Raw genomic sequence first — 23,210 nt, 5'->3', positions numbered from 1 at the left:
ACATATATACATAAATAGGTGAGTGATAGGATGAAATTGGCAACCGGAAGACGAAGAACCATCAGAATTTCATTTTCACATTTCATTGAATTGAATACTTGCATTTGTAGTGGGAACAATTCTTGAAGTTGTGGAAAATTGAAGTCGTTGATGGTTCCGGCAGGGTCATGTGGAAGTTGTTTGAAAGTTATCTTTCTCCATGAGCGGATGGCTGGTTTGGTCAAGGCCTGGGGCCCTGGAGCCTGTTGAGGCCACGCCGAGCACCCAGGAGAAGTGAGGAAGTCGGAAGAGTGGGTGATTGGAGTCGTTGGTTGGAGTCGTTGTTCCAAAACTCCTGAGATTGTCCTTGGTTCTTTGTGAGAGAGTCTTCTCTCTCCTGCATGAGCCCATATCTGGTTGGATTAAGGCCTGCTGGGCCCTGGGGCCCCCGTGGAGGGGGAAGGGGTTCCCCAGTATCACCAGAAACAGTGTTGCGGCTGGATGGAAAAAACTAAGAGAGGGAGGTCACTGTGGACTGTCTCTAATAAAGCCTGAGAGAGATCCAACCCCTAAGGGTTGACCCGACCAGTAAACAAGATGAAATGTCCGAGCGGGTAGGTTGCTCTAGTTAATTTACGAGTCTTTGTCCCAAGCGTGGTTATACCTTCATTAATGCTCAGATAGATATAACACATCCACACTGCATTCTAGAAGAAGGTGATGTACATCAAAGTGTGAGTCATTAAATGAGGATTAATTAGGTAGGAGGCATGATACAGGTGAGGTTACATTGATCGTTAGTTGGTTGTATACCAAGGTACATACCATAATATATACATAATAGTACACAAGACAGTAAACCATTTACACTGTTTCTTTAACAGTTTTATGCATGTTAATTTATAGATCAGTTAGACTATGATTAATGCAGCAAAGTCTGTATTAAAGATTGTTTCTGTCTTCCCATTGTCTCTCTCTTGCGCATGTGGCCACATTCCTTTGGAGGTCGTAAACATCTCCTTATCAGTCCTGTAACAAGACACCAGGACTACCAGGGTGTTCATTTGGGATGTTTGTTTCAGAGGAGTTTCATAGACCTTTGTTGGGAAAGTGAGTTTACTGGATTGTTCATTAAATATAATGAGAAATTAGTGTGTGTCTGATTGGTCCAGACGCTACATGGGTTTGTGATTTAGTAAAACTTATATAAATATTTGGTTCTGATTCTCTGCTTTTGGCAGTCAACTTAACGATTTCCGATCTTGTGACCCGCTCTAAGCGCTTTACATGCTAAGAAAGAATTATTTATGTGGCCATGAAAAATACTCTTTTCTTAGAATTAATAAATAATCAATAAAGTGTTTGCTGGAGGAACTGATTAAGTGATTAAGATATTAAGTTAGTCACATCAGTTAATCCGGTGAACTGATCTAAATATTCATAATTAATCATAAGTTATGATTAAAGACATAGTCACTGTTCAGAACTGTTACTTTCATTGTGCCTCAGAGATTGAAATTATTTTTCAAGCTTTATCCAAATAACTGTCTATACTATAAGTTAAAGTCCCATTCATATTCTCCATAGAGAAACTTGTTATTTGTAATGATTCTGTATAAACCTACCACAAACCTACCAGTAACAAAATGTATTTAATTTACAAATTCTACATGAAGAACTACAATATCCATAATCCTGAAGAAAAATCAGTCAGAGAATCATGGGTTCATTCCCTCATATGTGGCCTTTTACCTCTGTCTTATTTTTTGGTTTTCTTTTGCTTCAAATCAAAGTTTGTAATGATGTGATTCATGAAGACGGCTTCCCCTGGAGAATGTGAAATGTGGAGATGAATGTGACAAATACTTTCAGAACAGACATTACACTGTCATTGTTTACACTGTATTAACTTATTTATTTATGATGAAAAACTAAAATGTATGTCTAAAAAAAAAAACATTCTCTATATTTTGTAACAACAATATGTATTTACACAAGTTGTTCCACTTCCACATGCAGTCTTAAGTTACCAGTTTGAATATAAATGTATTTAATTTCCATGTCAGTATGTTAAAAGCAGATTTCCTTTCACAGTGGCAGTTTTTCTATTTTTATAGGCAGTGTAAAGGACCCTGTACTGTTACGGCAGTACACAGAAGTTTTACTTCAGAATCTGTTACACTGTTGAGTATAATGTGTATTAATAAACATTGTTTAGCTTTACTGCTTTTTTTTCTTCTTTTTGCAGTCCTCTATACATTATTTACTGAGTGAGCAGCCAGAGAAAATCTGATATTAAAGAGTCAAGGGTCAAGAGCCCAACTAAATCAAACACTGACCACCATCATGGTGACTTAAAATACAACTGTTGGTTTCATTAAAACGGAAATTAAATAAAGTAAATCTGGTTAGTAATAAGTGAAGATGGTAATGCTGTTTGTGGAGTTGTTTAATCCTCCTCTGCAGAGATCTTGAGAGATGTACTGTCTTATTTTATCTTCAGTTGATTTCATCTAAGGCTGTGTCTGAAGTCAGTTGTAGTTCTTGCGTTTCTCTTTCCATCAGTGATTCTGCTTGTTAACAGCAGGTGTTCATAATGAATGCTCAATCACCACTTAATTATCTCATTAACTTCAACCCTGCTTCAATGGTACTTTAACTCTGTAGTGTGCACACATATGAACACTGAGCAGTGTTAATTTAACATGGGTGTTTTTCTGTATACTATTACATAAATCTTACCCGTTTCATTTACGTATGACTGACAAATATGAATCACATTCAGTTTATTAATACAATTATATAAATTGTATCTGTTTCATTTATATATGACTGAAAAGTATGAATCACATTCAGATTATTAATTGGTTTATGTTAAAACTATGTAATCCAAACGGATGGAAATTTGATATGCAATTCAAATACATAAATCTTATGTTTAGACATGAAACATTTTTTGAGTGTAAATCGTTCTAGAATAGTCTTATAGTAGACTAATAGACTTACAGTAGACAAAATAAAACAGATCCTAAATAACTGGACAAATGCAATGTTATCTGCTGTGTTATTGAACATCATTGATCAGAAGAACAGCAGCCAGTTATCGCTCTGTTGCTGTCACAGTCCTCGTCTGCACCTGTCTGTCCTTGTCTGCACTACACTTCCCAGAATCCTCCTTGTCTCCACACCTGAATTCACTCCCTCACTTACCAGCCTGTTCATCGTTATCATCATCTGTGTCACCTGTCCTCACCTTGTTATGGTTGATTTGTACTTGTATTTAGTTCCTTCAGTTTAGTCATTCTTGGTCAGTAGTTAGACTTACTTATAGTGTTGTGAGTTGTTCTGCCTGTTTGCCCTCTTGCCTTCTTGTACCTGTTTTTGAGTTTACACTTAGTAAATGTTTGCATTGGAGCTTTTGCCTCAGCCTCCTTCTTCAACCCGCACCACAACCGTGACAGTTGCAGCTAGTGATGGGCAGATCGAGGATTCGTGAAGCAATGAAACAGTTGAACCAAATGGTCCATATTGTTTCGATGCTTCGAATCAATCCGACACCCATCTCCACTGTGACACCTAGTGGTCACTTGCAGGTGTTGATCTGAAACAACCTTGAGGAGCCATTAAAAAATGTTGTTTTTTTATTATTGTACTTTTTGATGTGAATCTTGCAACCTATAGGCTCCTCACTGTGCATAATGTTATTTTGGTCCTGCAAAATGAATAATAATAAAATAAATCAAGCCACAATGTCTCACTTTTTTTTTTTACATATTTTTATTCAAAAATATTAATTTCTCTGCTGTGGAAGGACTTAGCCTACTTCTTTTTTTACAGATAATTTCTCCAGCCTTTGAAAAAATCCTCTCACAAGGGACACTTGTTGCTGGCATGCAAAGATATTTTTTAGCTAATACATACAAATGAGGAAAGATTACTGCTCTCTCTTTCCAGAGTTCTGGGCAAAAACGCATCGTTGATGTATTTTTTCACTTCCACTGTGGCATCAGCTGTAGCATTGTGTATCATCTGGGTTTGATGAGTATCAAAAAGTTCCCATAAACTGTCCTGTGTTTCTACTGGATGATGTATTGATGTAGTAGGCGAGCTGCTGATCACAATACACACATCTCACTTTATTTGGGGTTTCTAAATGGAAATGCTCCCACACCACAGATGTACGGCATCTCTTCTGGGGAGCCTCCATTTTATCTATCTATCCAAATCTATCTAGATATGTATCTCTAATCTATCTAATCTATGTAATTAGATATATGTATCTACAATCTATCTATGTATTTAGATATGTATATATAATATGTATCTATAATCTATGTATTTAGATATGTATCTATAATCTATGTATCTATAATTTAGGTATTTAGATGTATCTATAAACGTATCTATAATCTATCTATGTATTTCATTTATATTATGTAGCCTATCTTTAATCTATCTGTATGTAGTGGAGAACTGGAATTATCTGCCCAGTAGATTAAGCGGTAACCGGCTGGTTGATCATTACCATGATTGCGCTTGTAAATAAAAGCACAGCGTTCAAAGGGCTGGGTGTGCAGTCTGTGCACGTTGCTTTTGGCATCCTGGTTGCCTTTTCCTAGTGGAGTCGTGTGGTCCGGGGCATTTATTCCGTTCATTGTTCGATCAGGTATGTGCATCTATGAGACGTGGAATGTGATTTCCTAATATTGGTGTGTAATTTAAAGCCTATGTTGTCACTGCAGTCACTACACAGTCCGAGTCCAGAGAGCCTGTATAGTCGTGTTAAAATCATTGTTAACGCAGTGAGTATGATCTCTTTTCTGGTGGACCGTTTCATGTTTGTATAAAGAAAAACTTAAAACTCACGGCTGTGTGTGCGTGCAGGTCGGAGGGACGTAACAGGCTTGCTTCCAGCTCTGAGCGGTGTAAGCGTATCTGTAATGCCAGGACACACGGACCCGGATTACGCTGCTGTTTTGTTTCCATTGTGAATTGTTTTATTTTTGATTAATTTGTTTTGTGGTATTTTCTTTTATTAGTATTGATTTTCCTTTATATATATATAATATATATATATATTTATTTATTTATTTTTATAAATTGTATTTTGTAGACGAAGTGCTTCCTATTGGGGAAGTTTACAGAAGAACAAGCAATTGTTTGTACAATAATTTAGGGTATCTACATTTGCCTTTGGGGTTTATTTATAAAGTTCTTTCTTTTTTTGGTTATTCGTAACTTTGGTAAGCGCTTGGGGGTCACCTGTGGACATTGGTAAAGGTACGTTGCCCACCTCTCTATTTGGGGTGTTGTGTTTAATACATGAGTATTTCTCATTTCCTTTCTAGTGTGCAACACCAATGTGTGTGGTTGTAGTGAGTGATTATTGGTTGGGGTGGGGCCGGATTCTTTTTCCCTGTTAGTGTCTCTGATGACCCGTGCTGCCCTTTGTGTTGAATCTTTTTTTTTTTTTTTTTTAAGTAGGCTACCTTTTTTTTCATATGTGTGGGTAATGTAAAAGGTAAATGTATTGAGGGTACTTATTGTTATGTGAATTATGTTACTATAATAAAAATTTGTTTTAATTGGCAGAACTGTCAGTCCTCTCTGGGGAGAACGAACCTGGGGTTTTTGATTGACTCTGATTATTCCTGGGGTGAAAGTCCCTAGGTGGCGTAGTTGGCTACAGTTAAGACATTGATTACCTTAATGTGAGTTTTTTTTGCTTATCTTAGTTATCATCGTGCTCTCTGCCTTACCATCACGCCACATTCATCTATCTATTAATCTAGCTGTCTATATATATTTATATCTATGTATCTATTAATGTGTCACTGTATGTATACTCTGTGTATCTAGCCTATCAGTCAATGTGTTGTGTACATTTAAGCCTAAATATAACTAAACAAATCGCACTATAAATGTCATATCACCAAAAATCCGCTATCTCAAAATCAAACTCTCTCACAAAAACCCACGAGGTCAATATGCGTTGATTTCACTTTTATACAGATGTGCGATTGTGTGGTCTGTTGTTCCCGACCGTGTCAATCAAACGCTGATTCGGTGGATCACACCTGATGAAACACTTCGAGGCTTCGTTTGGCCATAGTCACGTGACATGGGTGTTTTGAATCACGCTTCGAATCAGTGTTTCGAAACATCTGCGCTTCGGGATCTCGCAAAGCTTCGGAACGACTGTTTCGCGGCAGCCATCCCTAGTTGCAGCATGTAGAAGTGATTTTGCAGGACAATGTGAGACACGTGAAATATAAATGTAGCCTATTATTATACTATATGTTAATATTGAAAAAATATATCAAGCAGTTTTTATTCCTTATTTTCATAAACTTTTATTTTTCTTCAGACCAAACTTTGTACTGCTGTGATTAAAATTGAAGGTTGGTGGTTTGGTTAATGGCTTATAACTATTTTAGTGAAATCCCAATGGAGAAAATAAAAAGGAAAAATGCATCTAGAATTAAGTCTGCTGAAAACTTGGTCTCTTTACACTGTATATCCTCCCATGTGTTAAGATGTGCACATTTAAACGGTGTGTTTTTAAATAAACAGTTTAATTGTGTAAATGTATTTTTATTCAACCGTCATACAATCTGAATTCATAGGTTATTCTTAAGACGCCCCTTCAATTAAAACATAAGCATATGTTTGATGCATAGCTGTATATCAGTTTGGTAGGAAATATTCAGTTAAACTCTTTATTGTATAAATCACTGAAATATTGTTACATTTGTATTTGTGGAGTTTCTGCATACATTTATGAAAGGAAATTAAAATAGCATTAACAACATAACACACATTAAGAAAAAATTAACTTTGTAATTAACAAAATGCATGGATTGCATTAAAGAATAAAGAATATTAATAGTTTTAGCCTCAGATGGAGAGAATATAGGAAAGCAAAGCTTCGTTTTGCCATCACTAAACAATAAGACCAGACATTTTTTCATCTTTACGATTAAAAATCCAATATATGCCACAATATTTATGACATCTCTTCTGTTTTCTTCATTTTAGCTCTTGAAGCTCTGACATCATTGACCAGAAGAACAGCAGCAGCCGCGGAAGCCACGCCCATCAGCGCAGTGACGTCCAATCGCAGCACAGCTTCAACAGAATCACAACAGGGGGCGTGGCCTTTTGGAGAAACTAATGAAACAAATTATAAATTAAATTGAGATTTTCAACAAGCGTCCTTTAGTCTTTCATGCAATTAAAAAGATCAAATGTTCTGCTCCACACAAGATAAAAATAAATAATTAAAAACAGTTTTAAAACCATGAGATGAAGCCCATTCATCCTGTCTGACATCTTAAGTTATAAATCTCGATAAAATCCACACATTAGTGAATGAATGTGAATAATATCATCAGTGCTGCTGTACCTGCACATGTGTGGCAGAGTGTGTTGATGTCCAGATGTGTGGTCTGGTTGCTGATGGGATTGTTCAGCACACAGCTGTAGGTGTTTTTATCCTGATATTCCACCTCCAGAGGTAGAGAGAGACTGATGCTGAGATCACACACACTGATGCTGGACAATACACTCATTCCTGCGTACCAGGAGAGAGTCGCATCACTCACATTCAACACTGATGAACACACTAGTGAACAATTCTGGTGTGATGATGATGAAGAAGAAGAACAGTCTCTGATGATGACAGGAACAGGCAGACAAGCTGGAAAACATGAGAGAATGAACAAATCTGGATAAATGGTTAGTGTGATCACAGTGAGTGTTTCTCAAATTAGAAAATTTCAGTATGTGAACATTAAAATAGGAACATTTGAAGTTTGAGACAAACGATCTACTCACCATAGACAGAAACACTGAATGTTTTTGATGACCATTTCGCTCCCCTTATAGTTTATAACGTCCAGTGTGTTCAGTTGTGGTGTGTGTGATGGTCAGAGATCCAGTTTGATCGTCCAGCTTCAGTCTGTCTCTGAATCTCCCATCAGGAACATTAAATGGGGACAAGATTCCAGCAGTTTTTCTGATTTGAGCTATAAGAGAGTTTTCAGCTCCATATTTCCACAATACATCTTAGTCTTTGTGTATTTCAGTAAGATCAGAGTTTAGAGTAACAGAAGCTCCCTCCATCACTGACACTGAATCACCAAACACACCAGGAGAACAAACATGAAGGTTTCTGTTGAATATAAATCCTGAAATTAGCTGTAGTTTGTAATCTAGATGTGAATTAAAGAACAGATGCAGAAACACAAAAGAGTCTCTGCTGATGCAGGAACAGGCCGCTGGAAAACACGAGAGAAATAAGAATCTGATAGGAATAAAGTGTTTATTGCAACATCAGTCGGTCAGTGCTGATACATGACCTGATGTTCTAAAACAAAAAAGTGTTTTTTGGGCTGTCACCACACGTTCACCATAGAGGAAGGAGGAGAGTTGTGTGCAGGAGGGACAATTTCACTACAAGTTCAACAAAACTGAAGATCATCTATAATGACTGGACAGTGGATTGTGTTTGTGTGTGAAGAATGCGTTGTGTAGCCAAGAGTCACAGGTGGCAAGTGGCATCCCAAGAAAAAGCATTGCCACCCTAGAAAACCCAGGTAAAGAAATATAAATTTAAGCAGCGTTTCCTGTACTTTTCAGCAGCGGTGCTTCAGTGTGCAAAAGGTTGTGAAATAATGGCCAGATATCGTCCAAAATCAAACACTTCTCTAATATACATTATGAAATAGTATGTTTGAATACATAGTATTCGTTAAACAGTATAGGCAAAAAGTCCCCGGATGACAGCTACTGCCGAGATTCAGAGGTATGCAATGGACACTTTTCTATCCCATAAGGCAACAGAAGAGGATTTATGAATGACAGTGAAGCGACACAACTGTAGATCACATGACACTGACAACATGGTGGATGTAGTCCAGATTACTGTACACTCATGCTATATAGAACATATAATAATATGTGACAGAGAAAAATAATCAGCTTCATTAAAGGTACACTAGCTGAGTCCCAATTCAGAGGCTGCATCCTTCGAAGGCACAGTGGTGCGACGACTGTCCCAATTCAAACGCTCCTTCACGATAACCAAATGCTTTTTAATCTTCGCTATTGCTTCAATGTAAATGAACAATAGCGCTGTTGTAGTGACAAGTATGTTCAAGTAAGCCAGATAGGCACAGATTCTGTGCAATATATGCTGTTTAATATCATGCTGACTCACAAATTTATTAGCCTTGTGCTAAATCTTCGCAGATTTGGCTTACACGAAATGTGTTATTGTGTTAGTTTGCAAAAATCATCTGCTAAAGTCTATTGCAGATATAAATATTCATAAATACGTCTGATTACAGTTGCAGACACTCCGTTACAAAATGGCAGACGGCTGTTTGTATTTCACAACCAAAAAAACATTTAAAAGTTATACTTTATGGATACTGTATTTTACTATAATAACACTATTAACATGATTTAATTAATAATAACATTCCATAACTGTGCAACAAACAACACTGACTTTTAGATGATTATAATTTTCGACTGTCATCATTTGCACATCAGATTCATCATAATAATTTCATGTGATGGACAACGAGTAAAGCCATGCACTCTGAAATTATCGCAATACTTTTATTCTAAAATGTCATTGCACAAGAGAAAAATAAATGCATCAATTTTATTTCAGCTTAACTTGTGCATCTTTTATGTAGGATTAACAGAGAATGCAAATCCTCTGGCTGATTAAAAAAGCAGCCAATTGCTTTGTATTAAAACTAAAGCAAGATTTAATGTCTTAAAAGAAATATAACTTAGCAGCAATATGCCACATGTAGCACAACATAAACAGATGATCCATCTTCAAATAACAGTGCTTGATATATGTGAGCACTTGTGTGACAGACAGATTGTGAACTGACACAACTGTGTTAAACTGTGATATTAAGGTAGTGTTGCATGTGATTCCTCCACCACAGGAATTGAACACCGCCCACATGTGTGAGCTACTCTTGCATGTGTTGTTCTTTCTCCAGGATGTGTTATTATAGTGGCAGAAGTTGTACCATTTATGTTCTATATTGTTTTCGATTATTAACCTGACCTCTGGCCTGACTCTATTAGTGGTGCTTGTGAAGCAAAGCTTCTCTATTGTTCTCTTGCACACGTATAAGTGGTGTTTGTCGTAGACCCATGGATGAGGTGTGCTTTGACTTTTATAAGCGATCGGTGATGGCAAGCTCTGTAAGAACAGACCTCACAGTTTGTAGCCCTGGGGCGCAAGAGCTGCCCAAATTTTCCCCATTGACATACTATGGTGAAGGAAGGCCCATGAAACAGGAAGTGAGCACATGTGTTTTTCTTACTATGGGAACTTGCATAGGAATATTGAGAGTAACTCTGGATCACAGTGTCATAGAGACATGATGAGGGTGGGTTAATTTCACTCAGGCAACCAATCAGTCTCTCAGGATCATTGTGAAGCTATCAAGCCACGCCCTAGCAACCATTTAGAGCGCCCTAGCAACTGATCCCATAAACTACCATTATAAAAGGCCCAGTACACGAGGGTGAGTTTGACTCATGCAAACATTCAGTCTTAAGTTTCTTCTTGGACACTCTGTATCAACACCCTAGCAACAAAGGTTGAGATCCCTAGCAACAAGTTCCATAGAGTTCCATTCAAATAGATCAAAATGGACATCTCTGGATAGAAGCGTCATAGAAACATGAGACTGGGCTTGTGTTGTGTGTATCACATTCTCTTCAGAAAATCAGTTTTTGTTGTTTTTCCACACATAGCTCTTGATGGATCAAAGAATCAAGTTTATTTCTTTTTTTTAAAGCAACTTATAGATTATAATTACTGTATTTTTCTGTAATGCAGAAGCTGTTAGTCCAGCCATCAGCTCAAACCACATCTCTGTTCAGCTGTAAACAGATCAGACCACTGCGGTTTCACTTTGACTCACAAACTGAGTTCGAGTCTTATGTATTTAGTGAATCATGTACCGTGCGTTTCACTCGGCATGAAAAAACACACACTCTGAGGCCTTTCTGTGACTATTGTACAATTTGCTATTATTATAATATATACGTTTTGCATGATATTAAAGATTAATTTAAATGACATGCTTCAAAAACCCTTTTAAGGTCAAGGTTTATTGACCAAATTTTAATCCACAATTGAACTGATGTCTCCTCTGACTGAAATTATGAAGTCCACTAGTCCTGTAGCTGTTGCTGTATACACCATCACCATCCGTCATATAATACTGAAACACAGGAAGTGTTATTGGCTACGTCTCCCTGTGTGTGTGTGTGTGTGTGTGTGTGCGTGCGTGCGTGCGTGTGTGCGTGTGTGTGCGTGTGAGTGTGTGCGTGTGTGCGTGCGTGTGTGTGTCATTTCTCTGGGCCTGTCCCAGTACACACACTTGTGTTGTTTGCTACTTGAACACTGGACCCTAATACTGAAAATATACATTATAAACTGAAAGTGGTCAAATGGTCCAAGAACACAAGTGGAGGAAAGACTGGAGGAGAGAGAGAGTGAGTTGTTTGGTCTAAACGCTTTCTAAAACTGACAACCGGAGGTGAATATTAGTATCTTTTATATTATAACTGGGGATTCAAATGGTAAAATTTAAAGTAAAAGGCATATGTTGAATAAAATATTATTACTCAAGTCCTAAAGCAGTGGAAGATTGTAATAAATTAATTAATTGATTTTCCACTCCTCTGAAGGAGTGATATTTATCTGTAAGGGTCTGTGAATATACGCTGGAATCAATACTTTTTTGTATGAATGCACAAATATGTGAAATATGCACTGAAATATGTGCACTTCTCCAGGATGTTCGGGGTTGAGTTTACAGCTGTGATGCTGTTTTTGCTGCTGTTCTTCATAAATCCACCAGATGACTCCGTTTATCAGTTAAATCAATATCACACCACTGATGATCAGAGTAGACATGCGTACATATCAGTCATAAACATCAGTGAACTCAATTGTCAGTTCATCTCTAGTACTAATGTTATGTTTATGTGGGAATATGATTTGTCCCTCTAGTGCTCAAATAATGTTATAGTTTCATTTCTGAGGGAGTTTAAAGCTGCTTCTTTATAATGTGTTGAAGGGGGTGGATTGGAATCCACTGCTGCTTCAATGTATATGTAATGAGTGATTATAATCAAGGTATTAATAAATATGTTTCCTTCTAATATCAAATGAGTTGAATGACTTCTCTGGAGATTTTACTTTGTTATAGAAGTTACCAGTGTGATTACTGAAATGTTCTTTTCATGTATTCTCTAATGTCTGTATTTGATATCTGAATGCAGTAACAGTGCTTGCTCTTTTATTCCGGCTTCCAGAAATGAAATATGGAAAGATGTTTTGTTTTGTGTTTGAGAAATGTCTTCAATATGTGTCAATGCTTCTATTTTTCTAGGGTACCCTGACGACTATAAGTCACAGGGGTCATTGAAGTCCATAGGTTAAGGGAACATTTCTTTGTTAAAGCCTTACTTTCCAGTTAGACTAAAGTGTACCTCTCCTTGAGAGAAAGCACGCATTATCTTGATGTTTTGAGACGACTCTCCTGTTTATAGTTAGAGCCTGGCCAAATCCAACCTTGGAAAAGCTGTGTGTCGGTGTGTGTGTTAGTCTTCTGGGTTGCAGGTTAAGGAACCACTGGCATTATTGGAGATTGAGTTGTTGTTCTGGACATGTTGGCGTCCAGCAACCCAAATCTGTGACCTGGAAGGTCACGACGTGCCTAACTTCAGGGTCTGAGTGTCCGCTGCATAATCGATGGAGATATGCTTCAGTCTATCTGTATATGTGTGGAAAATTACTATGTTTATCTATTTCTTAGCCAATGAGAATCATTCAACCTGTAAGCAATGACGTAGCTTAGACCTTGGAAATGGTATAACTGCTGTGATCTGTGTGACTGTAAGCGGGGCGGCCTACGAACTCCTGTGTGAGTCTTGAAGCTGACTTCTGCTGATGAAACTGCAAACTATCTTCAGTAAAACTTTTCTTTAATTTTTTATAATTCTGACTCAGGGTCTTCATTCTTCATATCTGGTTCTGGGTCTTTGACTGTATACCCTTTACAGTGTTGATATATATATATATATATATATAGAGAGAGAGAGAGAGAGAGTGGTATACATGGCATAAATAGGGACACTAGATGGCGCTAGTTAATAGTGGGATGTCATGTTTTATTTGATGAAATTTAAGGGTCATGGTCAGTTAACCAACTGCAAATGAAAAGAAAAAAATAAAGAAGTGAAGTTCTTGAATTCTTTTTTGATTATTGGATTTTGATTTAATTCGCATATTTCTTACATTTAATTGTAACATAGGAGCATTCGTTTGTTGCTAGTTACCACCCTAAACTAAAAATAAAGAAATTATTAACAACCATCAGTCATTTGTGTACATAAATATAATCATATTTCAACAGTAAATCATACATATACATTCTTAAAATGTGTCCATATAATATTGTATTTCATCACACACTGAGAGAGTCGTTTATCTGTTAGATTCAGTGTTTAATAGTAAAGTCTGTTTTATTAAAGCTAAAGTCAGACTGTGAGTCTTCATATGAGCAGGAATGGAAAGAAAGCCCTTCAAACACACAGTAATGAACGACACCTCAGTGTGTGTGTGTGTGTGTGTGTGTCAAACATCGACCACAAACATCCAGCAGAAGCTCATGCAGAGCCAGCAACAAATCACACCACTTTTCTGAGCAGAGGAAGCCGAACACAGCAGGCGTTCATTTAACACACAGATTCATATATTTCTGAAATGAGAAGGCAAAATGTTTCGTTTCTTGTTTGTTGTTGTTTTGTGGATTTGTAAAAAGGGAAAACACTGAGGCTTTCAAAAGTCAGATCATTTAGATCATTTGTTAAAAGTCCTTGTACATTCTTAAAGAGAGAGTTTCGTTAGTCCGTCACTGAATCTCACGCTTGAAAAACCTCAGAACTCAATCCAGCAATTTTAAAGAGCCGAGAGGAACGGCAGCGGTTCCTGTGAGAGCGCTCACACCGCTGCTCTGGTTCTTGAAGGTTGATCTTCTCGTGGCGATCGGCGCATACACCACATGATCTTCCTCTTTATCATCCTGCAAAAACACAATGCATAATACTAAATACATGTATGCCCTTGAAATCATGTTACAATATAAAACCAGCCTCAAGTGTGTCACAAAACATCCATAGGTCTGTGTGTGTGTGTGAGAGACTTGCACTGTTTCCTTTCGTTTGTTTCCTTATGCCTTTTTTAATGCTTACATGAGATGCTATAAAAATGTATTCCAGTACTAATGGCAAAAATGGCTGTGAAATCAACAGTTATCTACTGTAGATTTCACAGTAACATTACTGTATAAGATTTTTACAGTAGAATATTGTAAAGTTTACAGTAAGACCTTAAAAATCACAGTAGTCCAAGCATTACAGTAGAAATCACAGTAGTCCAAGCATTACAGTAGAAATCACAGTAGTCAAAGCATTACTGTAAAAAAATCGCAATTTAGCCACTATAGTACTGTAAATAGTAAAGTAAACTACTGTAATTTTCTTTTTTTATCATATATTTCTTTGTACCCTCTTCAACTAGTGAATGAACTAGTAACATTTGCTCTGTAATTTTACAAAACTTGTAATGAAATAGCCTAGTTTTGTAAAAATTTCTTCAGTCGTAAATTAAATTTAGTAACAGTAGAATAAGCGGGATAATATACTTCACGCCATTAGACTATCCAAAGTTAACACACTCCGCTGGGCGTTGTGTCCACATTACAAACATAGAATGTGCGTTAACTTTGGATGGTATAATGGCATGTTGTCCAATGTCCATTATCCCTTTATGTTGTACCTGTTTTGTCATTCCTGTTCACCAAATGTTTTTAAATAAATAACTGTTAACAATTTTCTTATTGTCTGCAGTTGATTGCAATGTTTTAGAAAATGGGTGATTCTTTTAATGATGGCTAATATTAAATCACAGTGATACAGTATTTAAATTGTACAGTGAGAAACTGAATTTACAGTGATTAACTGTTATCTACTGTTTATAGTACTGTATTGCATACAATACATAAAAAACAGTGCTTAACTGTTTTTGTTGTATGTAAATGCAATTGAAATCACAGTATTTATTTTTTTCTTCTACTGTAAAACAATCAATACTGTAAATACAACTAAAAATCACAGTGTTTAATTTTTTTATTTTACAGTGAATACACAAAATACTGTAAATGTAAGTACAGTACCCTTACTGTAAAACGTATTCACAGTAACTTACTTGTAACAATTAGCCAGTAGGTTACTGTAAATACAACTAAAATCACAGTATTTAAAGTAACAACAGGTAGTTTTTTGCTCTCGGGCTCCCCCTACAGTTGGGAAACAGTATTGTCCTCTACTACTGTTGTAAACTCTGTCATCCTACATGCACGTGCAATTGTTGACAACCAGGATAGCCCTGAACACTGTAGGAGGAGGTCACATGCAGGTGTTCTGCTTGCGTCGCGTGTGAAATGTCTTCATCCCAGGTACAGTGGCATATATTTCAGCATGTCATATGAATATAATTTCATGGGTTTTATTTTTTTTCTAACGACAAATGATCGCGATGCTCACGTTTACAAGCCAGCGTCATTATAGTAGCCTATTGGTTACCGTTTTACTGGATCTATATGATACTTCAATGCAATGTTTGAGTGGTTGATAATAACCATATATCGTCAAAATTATAATATCAAGCTACCATAAATGAATCTGCAAATTTTACAAATCGATTTGCATTATAGCTTGAGGCAAGACAAATAAACAAATATCACAGACATGTTAGGTATCCTAAAAAATGATTTTATTAATAATCTTCCTCCTTTCTTTGTACATGTTGAGTAGACTACACTTTTTAGGTCAAACATTTGCTATTTGCATTTCATCGATTGCAAAGTTCAAATCAGAACGAGAATACTAGCGATAGCTAACCATCAAAAACTAGAATATCGTTTACTAGCTACCAGATTGATAATTCGCTACTACTCTAGCGAATTAGAGAGGTTAGAGAGAGGCATTCTTTTTTCGATGGGGGGTTCGATGCTCCCTGCACACGCAAGGTCTCTCGCTCGCTTTCTCTCTCTGCCGTCCGCACGCGTTGGAGCACAGTCTCTGTCTCGCGTGCGCGCTCGCTCTAGATTCCGGGAGATTTGAACTAATTTGCGGTATAACTTGTCGATCACGAGTGGCTCAACAGGTAGATCTATAGATAAACTCATCTTTCAGGGATTTGACCGACCGGGTTGACAATTTAGCGTGAGAAACCGGGTGTGTGGCGTGTGAGCGTGTGAAACCAATCAAATGCGGGTGTCTCACGGCCAATGCGTGAGAGTTGGCAGCTCTGCAATGTTGATCCTCGTTCTGCCTTTAACGCGATCACTTTCTCTTTTTCTCTTTTTGCTTTGCTCCGATAAAACATTTGCTTTCTTGTTTTTCTGTGCTGCTTCGGCCATGACTATAACATTTGGCTCGCAAGTCCGATTTTAAGGAAGTGGGGGTGGTGGTGGAAGTGACGTATATGCCGTAAAGCAGTCGAATTTTGTAGTTCTCTTTGTTCGCCGGTTACTACCCGAAACCTGAAGTTTAAAAGTACGATTAAAAACGCTACAGACCCCGTCAGGCTATGGCAGACGTGTCATTCAACCTATTGTAAGTCGATGTACCATCACAACAGACTTGGAAATATATTATGAAGGTTGAAAAGTTACCTGTTGTTACTGTAATTGTTTTTGATTTCACAGTGTATACATAAAATACTGTAAATGGAAGTACAGTACCCTTACTGTAAAAAGTATTCACAGTAACTTACTGACTAATTGTTGCGGTTGTATTTTACGGTAATTTTTTTACAGTGAAGAATTGTGTTGATTTGCTCTGTTTTCCAAAAGAATCACAAAAAGGACGTACAACATGATTTGAACTGTGATGTCATCATCTGAAAGGAAATACTTCAACAGTGGCTCATTTTGAACACTGGAAATATTAACTAATGTTGATCTGATGGTAGAATGAGTGTTGTGAGGATTATGGCATATGTTTCTTGCATTGAATGCTGATCTTTATACACGTTTTGTGTTTGTGTCTGTATGATGATCTCTCACACACAAGCGCACTCACTGCTGAACTGATACACAGACATGAATTAGTAATAAATGATCTTACCGATTTCTGTGCTCTTCTTTTGTAGAACGCTGGCTCGACGTAGATGATTTCTTCTTCATGAGTCTCAACTGTTTTAATAATAATAATAATAAGATGTAATAAAATAAATAGATGGATTAAAACAACAACACTCAATGTTGTTAACTAGATCTGTTTCTTTACAACATAATGTAATTATGGCTTCATTGATCTGAGATTATGCGCCTCAGTTTTAGAGTGACAAATCCTGTGCTAGTTAATATAAAACAAATTTGAATCCCATATTTGGTAATAAAATAGCATAAAGATAAAATTATAAACACATTTTTGGAGGCCAGCCATTTTTGAACAGGAACACCATAAGTGTAACAAGTTTTATGTTATATCTTGTGCGAGCAAAGTCAATAAGTTTTGGTCCAATGCGATAACATTAACATTTTCAGGAAAAAGAAAATCCTCTTGTCTTCAGGTCAAAATGACATCAACTCAACATGAGGGTTAAAAGGAACTACACTATTAAAGTATATTATCATTTGATATAACACTTATAACTTTTACAAATTCAATAGCGTCTATAATTTAACACTTGCCTTTTTGATCAGTTTTTCTACATTTCCTGCAGATGCAGAAGATCACGACAACTGTAAACACAATCATCAGAGATCCAGCAGAGATAAACACTATCAGAGACACTGAGACTGGAGGAGGAAAAGGAGAGAGAAACAGTTATTAGTGTCAGCTAGTGATCAGAGAACATTACATTTAGGTGTATTTTGCTGCTTTACATATAAATTATTTTAAAAGTTTATCGTTTATTACATTCTACTGTGGGTTACAGTAAAAATCAAATTGTATGTGTTTTTATTTCAGGCTGAAAGGCAGCAAAGAGTGGTGATGATCTATATGTAAATATGAGTAACAATCTGAGGTATGTCGACGACACAACACTGAAAAAAGTAAGATATGGAACATCTGTTGAGGAAACTCAAGAGAAGAAAGTCTAATTATCGTACTAGAACTAAACACGAGGAAGACCAAGATCATGTGATCAAGATCAACTGATAACATTGATAAATTCGAGCTCAATGAAGAAGAGATTGAGATTGTTTAGAGTATAAAGCTTTTAGGTGCCCATGTGACCACTAACACTCGAGAAATATGGAGGTGGTCAAGACGGCTATGAAGTCTTTAGACAAAACATTCAAAAGCAAAGACATACTGATGAAGATGAGACTAGCTCAGACCCTCATATTATTCTACATTTGCGTTTCCAGAAACGTTGTTTCCTGTGTGTGCCGTGAATGACAAGACGGACCAACAAGTCAATCGGAAATCAAACCAGAAACTCAAAGCACAAATGAGGAAACTGCATTAGTCGTACTTTGGTCACACGGTTTGAATGGAAAGATCACTGGAAAGGTGATCATGATTGGGAAGATTGAGGATAAAGGTGCAGAAGAAGTGAGATACGATTACAGCGAGGACAGGACGGATGCTGGAGGATCTCATCAGACTAATGCAAAAACAAATCCTATATAATTCTTTAGTCTATCAGTCACAAAGACTCAAATCTGAGCTGATGGGACACAACAACATACGTATCAATAATCCATATAACCGAGATACATAACTACATAAATAATCCATTTAACAGAGATGTTTGTGTTGAGTAAAAACAAAAGAAGGGACATAGTTCAACAATTAGAAATCAATGTAAATTTTTAAGCAATAAAATGCTGAACATTTGTTTTATCACCAATCATTGAAACCAGCTCCAGTCTTTATAATCAGCTCAGTAAACACACACACATATATCATCAGTGCTGCTGTACCTGCACATGTGTGGCAGAGTGTGTTGATGTCCAGATGTGTGGTCTGGTTGCTGATGGGATTGTTCAGCACACAGCTGTAGGTGTTTTTATCCTGATATTCCACCTCCAGAGGTAGAGAGAGACTGATGCTGAGATCACACACACTGATGCTGGACAATACACTCATTCCTGCGTACCAGGAGAGAGTCGCATCACACACACTCAACACTGATGAACACACCACTGAACATGATGATGATGATGATGATGAAGAACAGTCTCTGATGATGACAGGAACAGGCAGACGAGCTGAGAAAGATTAGAAAAAGCAGAATAAATCATACTATTAAATGACTGTACCAGAAAATGTAATCTTGTGTATCTGATTCAGGGGTTCCTAAGCCCATAAAATCTTTAAGTTAATAAGGTTAAGTGTATTTGGCTTGCTGTCCGCCGTGGAGGGGCTCGAGCAAGCAGCTTCAACTCAAGCTTAGATAAACCCCCCAGTGGGACTACTAATGCTTGGATGATGAGTATGGTAGCAAGAAGCCTATATTGGAGTTGAGGAGGTGGAGGGACGCCAGAGCGAGTGAGCGGCTGCTTATGCTCCGGCAGTTCATTGAGAGATTAGATGGGTTCACTCCTCCCGAAATTACACTGTGAACTTCACTAATCATACAGAATATAGAGATTGTGTATCTTAGATTTTACAATTTTAAAACTGAAAAATAATGTATTTAGGATAGGTCTACTTCAAAGCGATTAAGAAATAAAGGAAACCAATGTTAAACTCACAATAGACAGTGAGATTGAAACTCTTGCTCAAATTTCTGGTCTTCTCTAGTTTATAAACTCCAGTATGTTCAGTTGTGGTGTTTGTGATGGTCAGAGATCCAGTTTGATCGTCCAGCTTCAGTCTGTCTCTGAATCTCCCATCAGGATCATCTTCATATACAGTCATGCTGTCCTCCAGCACATCTATTTCAGCTATTACAGTGTTTTCATCTCCAAACCTCCACAGAATCAGATCTTCATCCTTAATTTCAGTGTCAGAGTTTAGAGAGACTGAATCTCCCTCCATCACTGACACTGACTTCACTGCATCTGTACCAGCAAACACTCCTGGAGAACACACCAACGTAAACAATTTTACACACACAAAAATATACTCACATCCTTTGCCATTTGCAATCAGAGATTCTGATGGTTCCAAAATGTTTGCTCACTGATTTTGCTAAACAAAAAACAACAACATCTAAAACATTTTTTTTTTAATAATGTTCTACATTGAGACTGTAACTATATTATTTTCTAATACCTTAATGTGATACTCACATGTCATTTTTCTATTAATTTAGTGAGCTTATTAATAAGCTAACTGAATCTGTCCATTATGTGATCTGTAATGCCGGAATCCAAAAGATCGTAATCCAAGTTATTACTTTGAATATAAACCAAGGCATGATCTAAATCAGTAAAACACTGCTTCAAAAATGCATTAAAAATACATTTGTAACTTACCATCCAGGCGCCACAAACACAAGCTGAGCAAAACAACATGAACCATTTTCTCTGATCACTGTAACATTATAAGGGAAATCTCAGAAAGCGGTCTGTCTTGAACTGTGAAATTAATCTAGTGTGTGTGTGTGGTGTGTGTGTGGATCCTCCCCCATCAGGACTAGACCACCCTTCACTGACCACACACTGGATTTCATTTTAAAGTACACAACAATAGCCTTTATCAATAATCCCTGTATAGTGGCAGAAAACATGCTATACCACAGGAAGTTTACATGATTAGGGCAGTTATTATTTTAGTATTGTGTTATTATCTCTCTCTCTCTGAGTATAAATAATTATGGATGTAAGTATAACTTCACATGTGATGTGTTACATATTTAAGTGTCTGTAAGTGATGAATGATGAGTCAGAATAATGTGTTACCTGTGACTCTTATTTGACTGTTTCTGAAACATCAGTATCTTTTATCAGTATCAGTTTTCATGAAAAAGGAAGTCTGATGGTGAGGTTCTTATTAACAGGAGAGGAAATAAAGACACTCTTCTTTGCCCACAAACATCTCACACACACATCAATGTGCCTAACAATAATACACACATATTTTCCATCCGTCAGGTCAATCTACTTTTTCTTTTTTAAATAAATGAGACCGCAGAAGTTTCACTTTGACTCAGTTGCTGGTGTCACATTCGGTGAATCGTGTTGTTTCTCTGCGCTAGTAAAGAACATGCGATGTGGTTTTCTGTGGAGCTGTGGTTAAAAAATATGTTTTATGTTCGAATGCAACCATAGTGGGGGACTGAAAATCTTGTTTACCTTGAAATGAATCCTTCTATTTTCATTTTGACACATTCCGGCCTATTTGCAAATCAGTCTTTCTCACTGAAGCTGCATGAATTGAAAATGTGTATCTTATGTGATGTTCACACATTCACAGGATAAAGTTAGGCTACTCCATGAATTGCATCCTAACCCTAACCATAACTTTAAGTAGCCTACATTTAGTTCATTAATATTACTCAGTACTTAGGCTATTTGAGTAAGTACAATGTAACGTCACTTTAAATAAAGTGTAACCGCACTGATTGTTTGCTCACCATCTAATCTCCCCAGACCTTAATATGTAGCCTTGTTTGGAGATGATCAACAATATTTGCTGGTTTGACTGGTCATGATGTTTTGCCTCATCAGTGAACATCACACTTGTCATGTATTTTGTATAGCTATGCTACCCGTACCTGGGTGACGTCATGTTGAGTTCAGTTCAGTAAAACTATGGAGACCCTACTGTGAAAGTCACCTCGTGTCTGTGTCGTCTTATTCTTCACTTTAAATACATAACATGGTGTCAGAAGACGAATTAAAATAAATAAATAAAAGAAGAAGAAAAGAAAAGCATTTAAGCCATTAAAGTGTACAACACATTCCAGTTCACGGAGGAAGAGGTGAATAAAAATAAATGCATTAAAAAGGAAATTTAAAGAATATTGTGAGCCCAGAAAGAATCTGCCATACATTCGCCATATGTTTTTTACGAGATCGCAAATTTCTGAAGAAACAATTGATGCATACATCACAGATCTTAAACACAAGGCGAAAGACAGTGAATTTGGCGATCTGACTGATACAGATAGAATTGTATGCGGGATAAGAGAAGACAATGTGCGTGCAAGATTGTTGCGTGGAAAGAGCAATCGACATCTGCCGGGCCAACGAGCTAACGTCAAATCAAATGAAAATGCTAGCTGAAGAAATAGACTTGAACAAAATAAGCAGTGTAAAAAACAAATAAAAAAGGAGAAAAAACAGTGCAAAGTGAACAGAGAAGTAAACAGCATGCAATGGAAAGTCACCACAAAGCAAACGTGAAATGTTTAAGATGTGGTTACCAACATGAATACAAAAAATGCCCAGCTTATGGACAAATTTGCAAAGCATGCAACAAAGGAAACCACTTTGCGAAAATGTGCAGAATGCAAGTCTCCACCAGGAAAATACAGACTGTAGAACAAGGTGAACAAAGTGATGAGCAAGATGATTTCTTTGTTGGAACCATTGATGTGCAAACAACACAAACAATGAAAAATGTGCACACAGTCACCACTGAAACACAGAATGAAAAAGACAAATGGACTGAAAGCCTGAACATAAACAACAAGAACGTTACATTTAAATTAGACACAGGGGCTGCATGTAATGCAGTGGTTCTCAACCTTTTTTGGGCCAGCACCCCCTATCCAATATCCAGATCCCCGACCGCCCCCCACCCCCAAACTAATGAGCGAGCAGGAACGAGTAACAGATGAAATAAGTACAAAATTGTCATTTATTAATACAATCGAACTATACTCAATTCAATTCAATTTTCAATTCAATTCAAATTTATTTCTATAGCGCTTTTCACAATACATATTGTTTCAAAGCAGCTTTACAGAAAGTGCATTTCAGAAATGTACATAGAAAAATACAGTTAGTTAATCATGTATTAGTTTAGGGCATAACATATCGCCGGCGTTGAGTCGTCTCTTCACAGGCGTCGAGTCGTCTCATCGCAGGTGTTGGGGCATCTGAGGTCTCCGTGAGAGTCTGGATACAAACTACTCCACAGGGATTAATCCAAAAAACAAGCTATAAACTGAATTGAATAGCAATAGCAGTGTTTCTCACATG

The 23,210-nt window shown here is 37.0% G+C and overlaps 3 protein-coding genes across 3 annotated transcripts in view; all 3 read right to left on the bottom strand.

Annotated features, from left to right (window-relative positions):
- LOC130086935 (SLAM family member 9-like) overlaps positions 1-20,145 on the bottom strand; it is a 171,386-nt gene extending 151,241 nt beyond the window's left edge. The window contains exon 1 of the mRNA XM_056253178.1: positions 20,127-20,145. The gene's annotated coding sequence lies outside the window, so the exon portion shown is untranslated. The remainder of the gene's footprint in view (positions 1-20,126) is intronic.
- Positions 1-20,660, bottom strand: part of LOC130086998 (SLAM family member 5-like) — a 290,538-nt gene extending 269,878 nt beyond the window's left edge. The window contains exon 1 of the mRNA XM_056253201.1: positions 20,538-20,660. Coding sequence (XP_056109176.1) covers positions 20,538-20,583 — 46 coding nt within the window. The 5' untranslated portion in view covers positions 20,584-20,660. The remainder of the gene's footprint in view (positions 1-20,537) is intronic.
- Positions 166-20,201, bottom strand: LOC130086983 (uncharacterized). The gene is made up of 5 exons (XM_056253186.1): positions 20,186-20,201; positions 19,812-20,138; positions 18,962-19,325; positions 7,385-7,512; positions 166-476 (listed from the first exon to the last, which is right to left on the bottom strand). Exons 1-5 carry the CDS (start codon positions 20,199-20,201, stop codon positions 166-168), a joined length of 1,146 nt encoding a protein of 381 aa, XP_056109161.1.
- Positions 20,661-23,210: the final 2,550 nt, after the last annotated feature.

This window comes from Rhinichthys klamathensis, unplaced genomic scaffold, assembly GCF_029890125.1.
Source record: "Rhinichthys klamathensis goyatoka isolate OS25496 unplaced genomic scaffold, OSU_Roscu_1.1 h1tg000103l_1, whole genome shotgun sequence".
Taxonomy (NCBI): Eukaryota; Metazoa; Chordata; class Actinopteri; order Cypriniformes; family Leuciscidae; genus Rhinichthys; species Rhinichthys klamathensis.
Note: the sequence above shows the minus strand (reverse complement) of the source record. Positions and strands in the feature narration are given on the sequence as shown.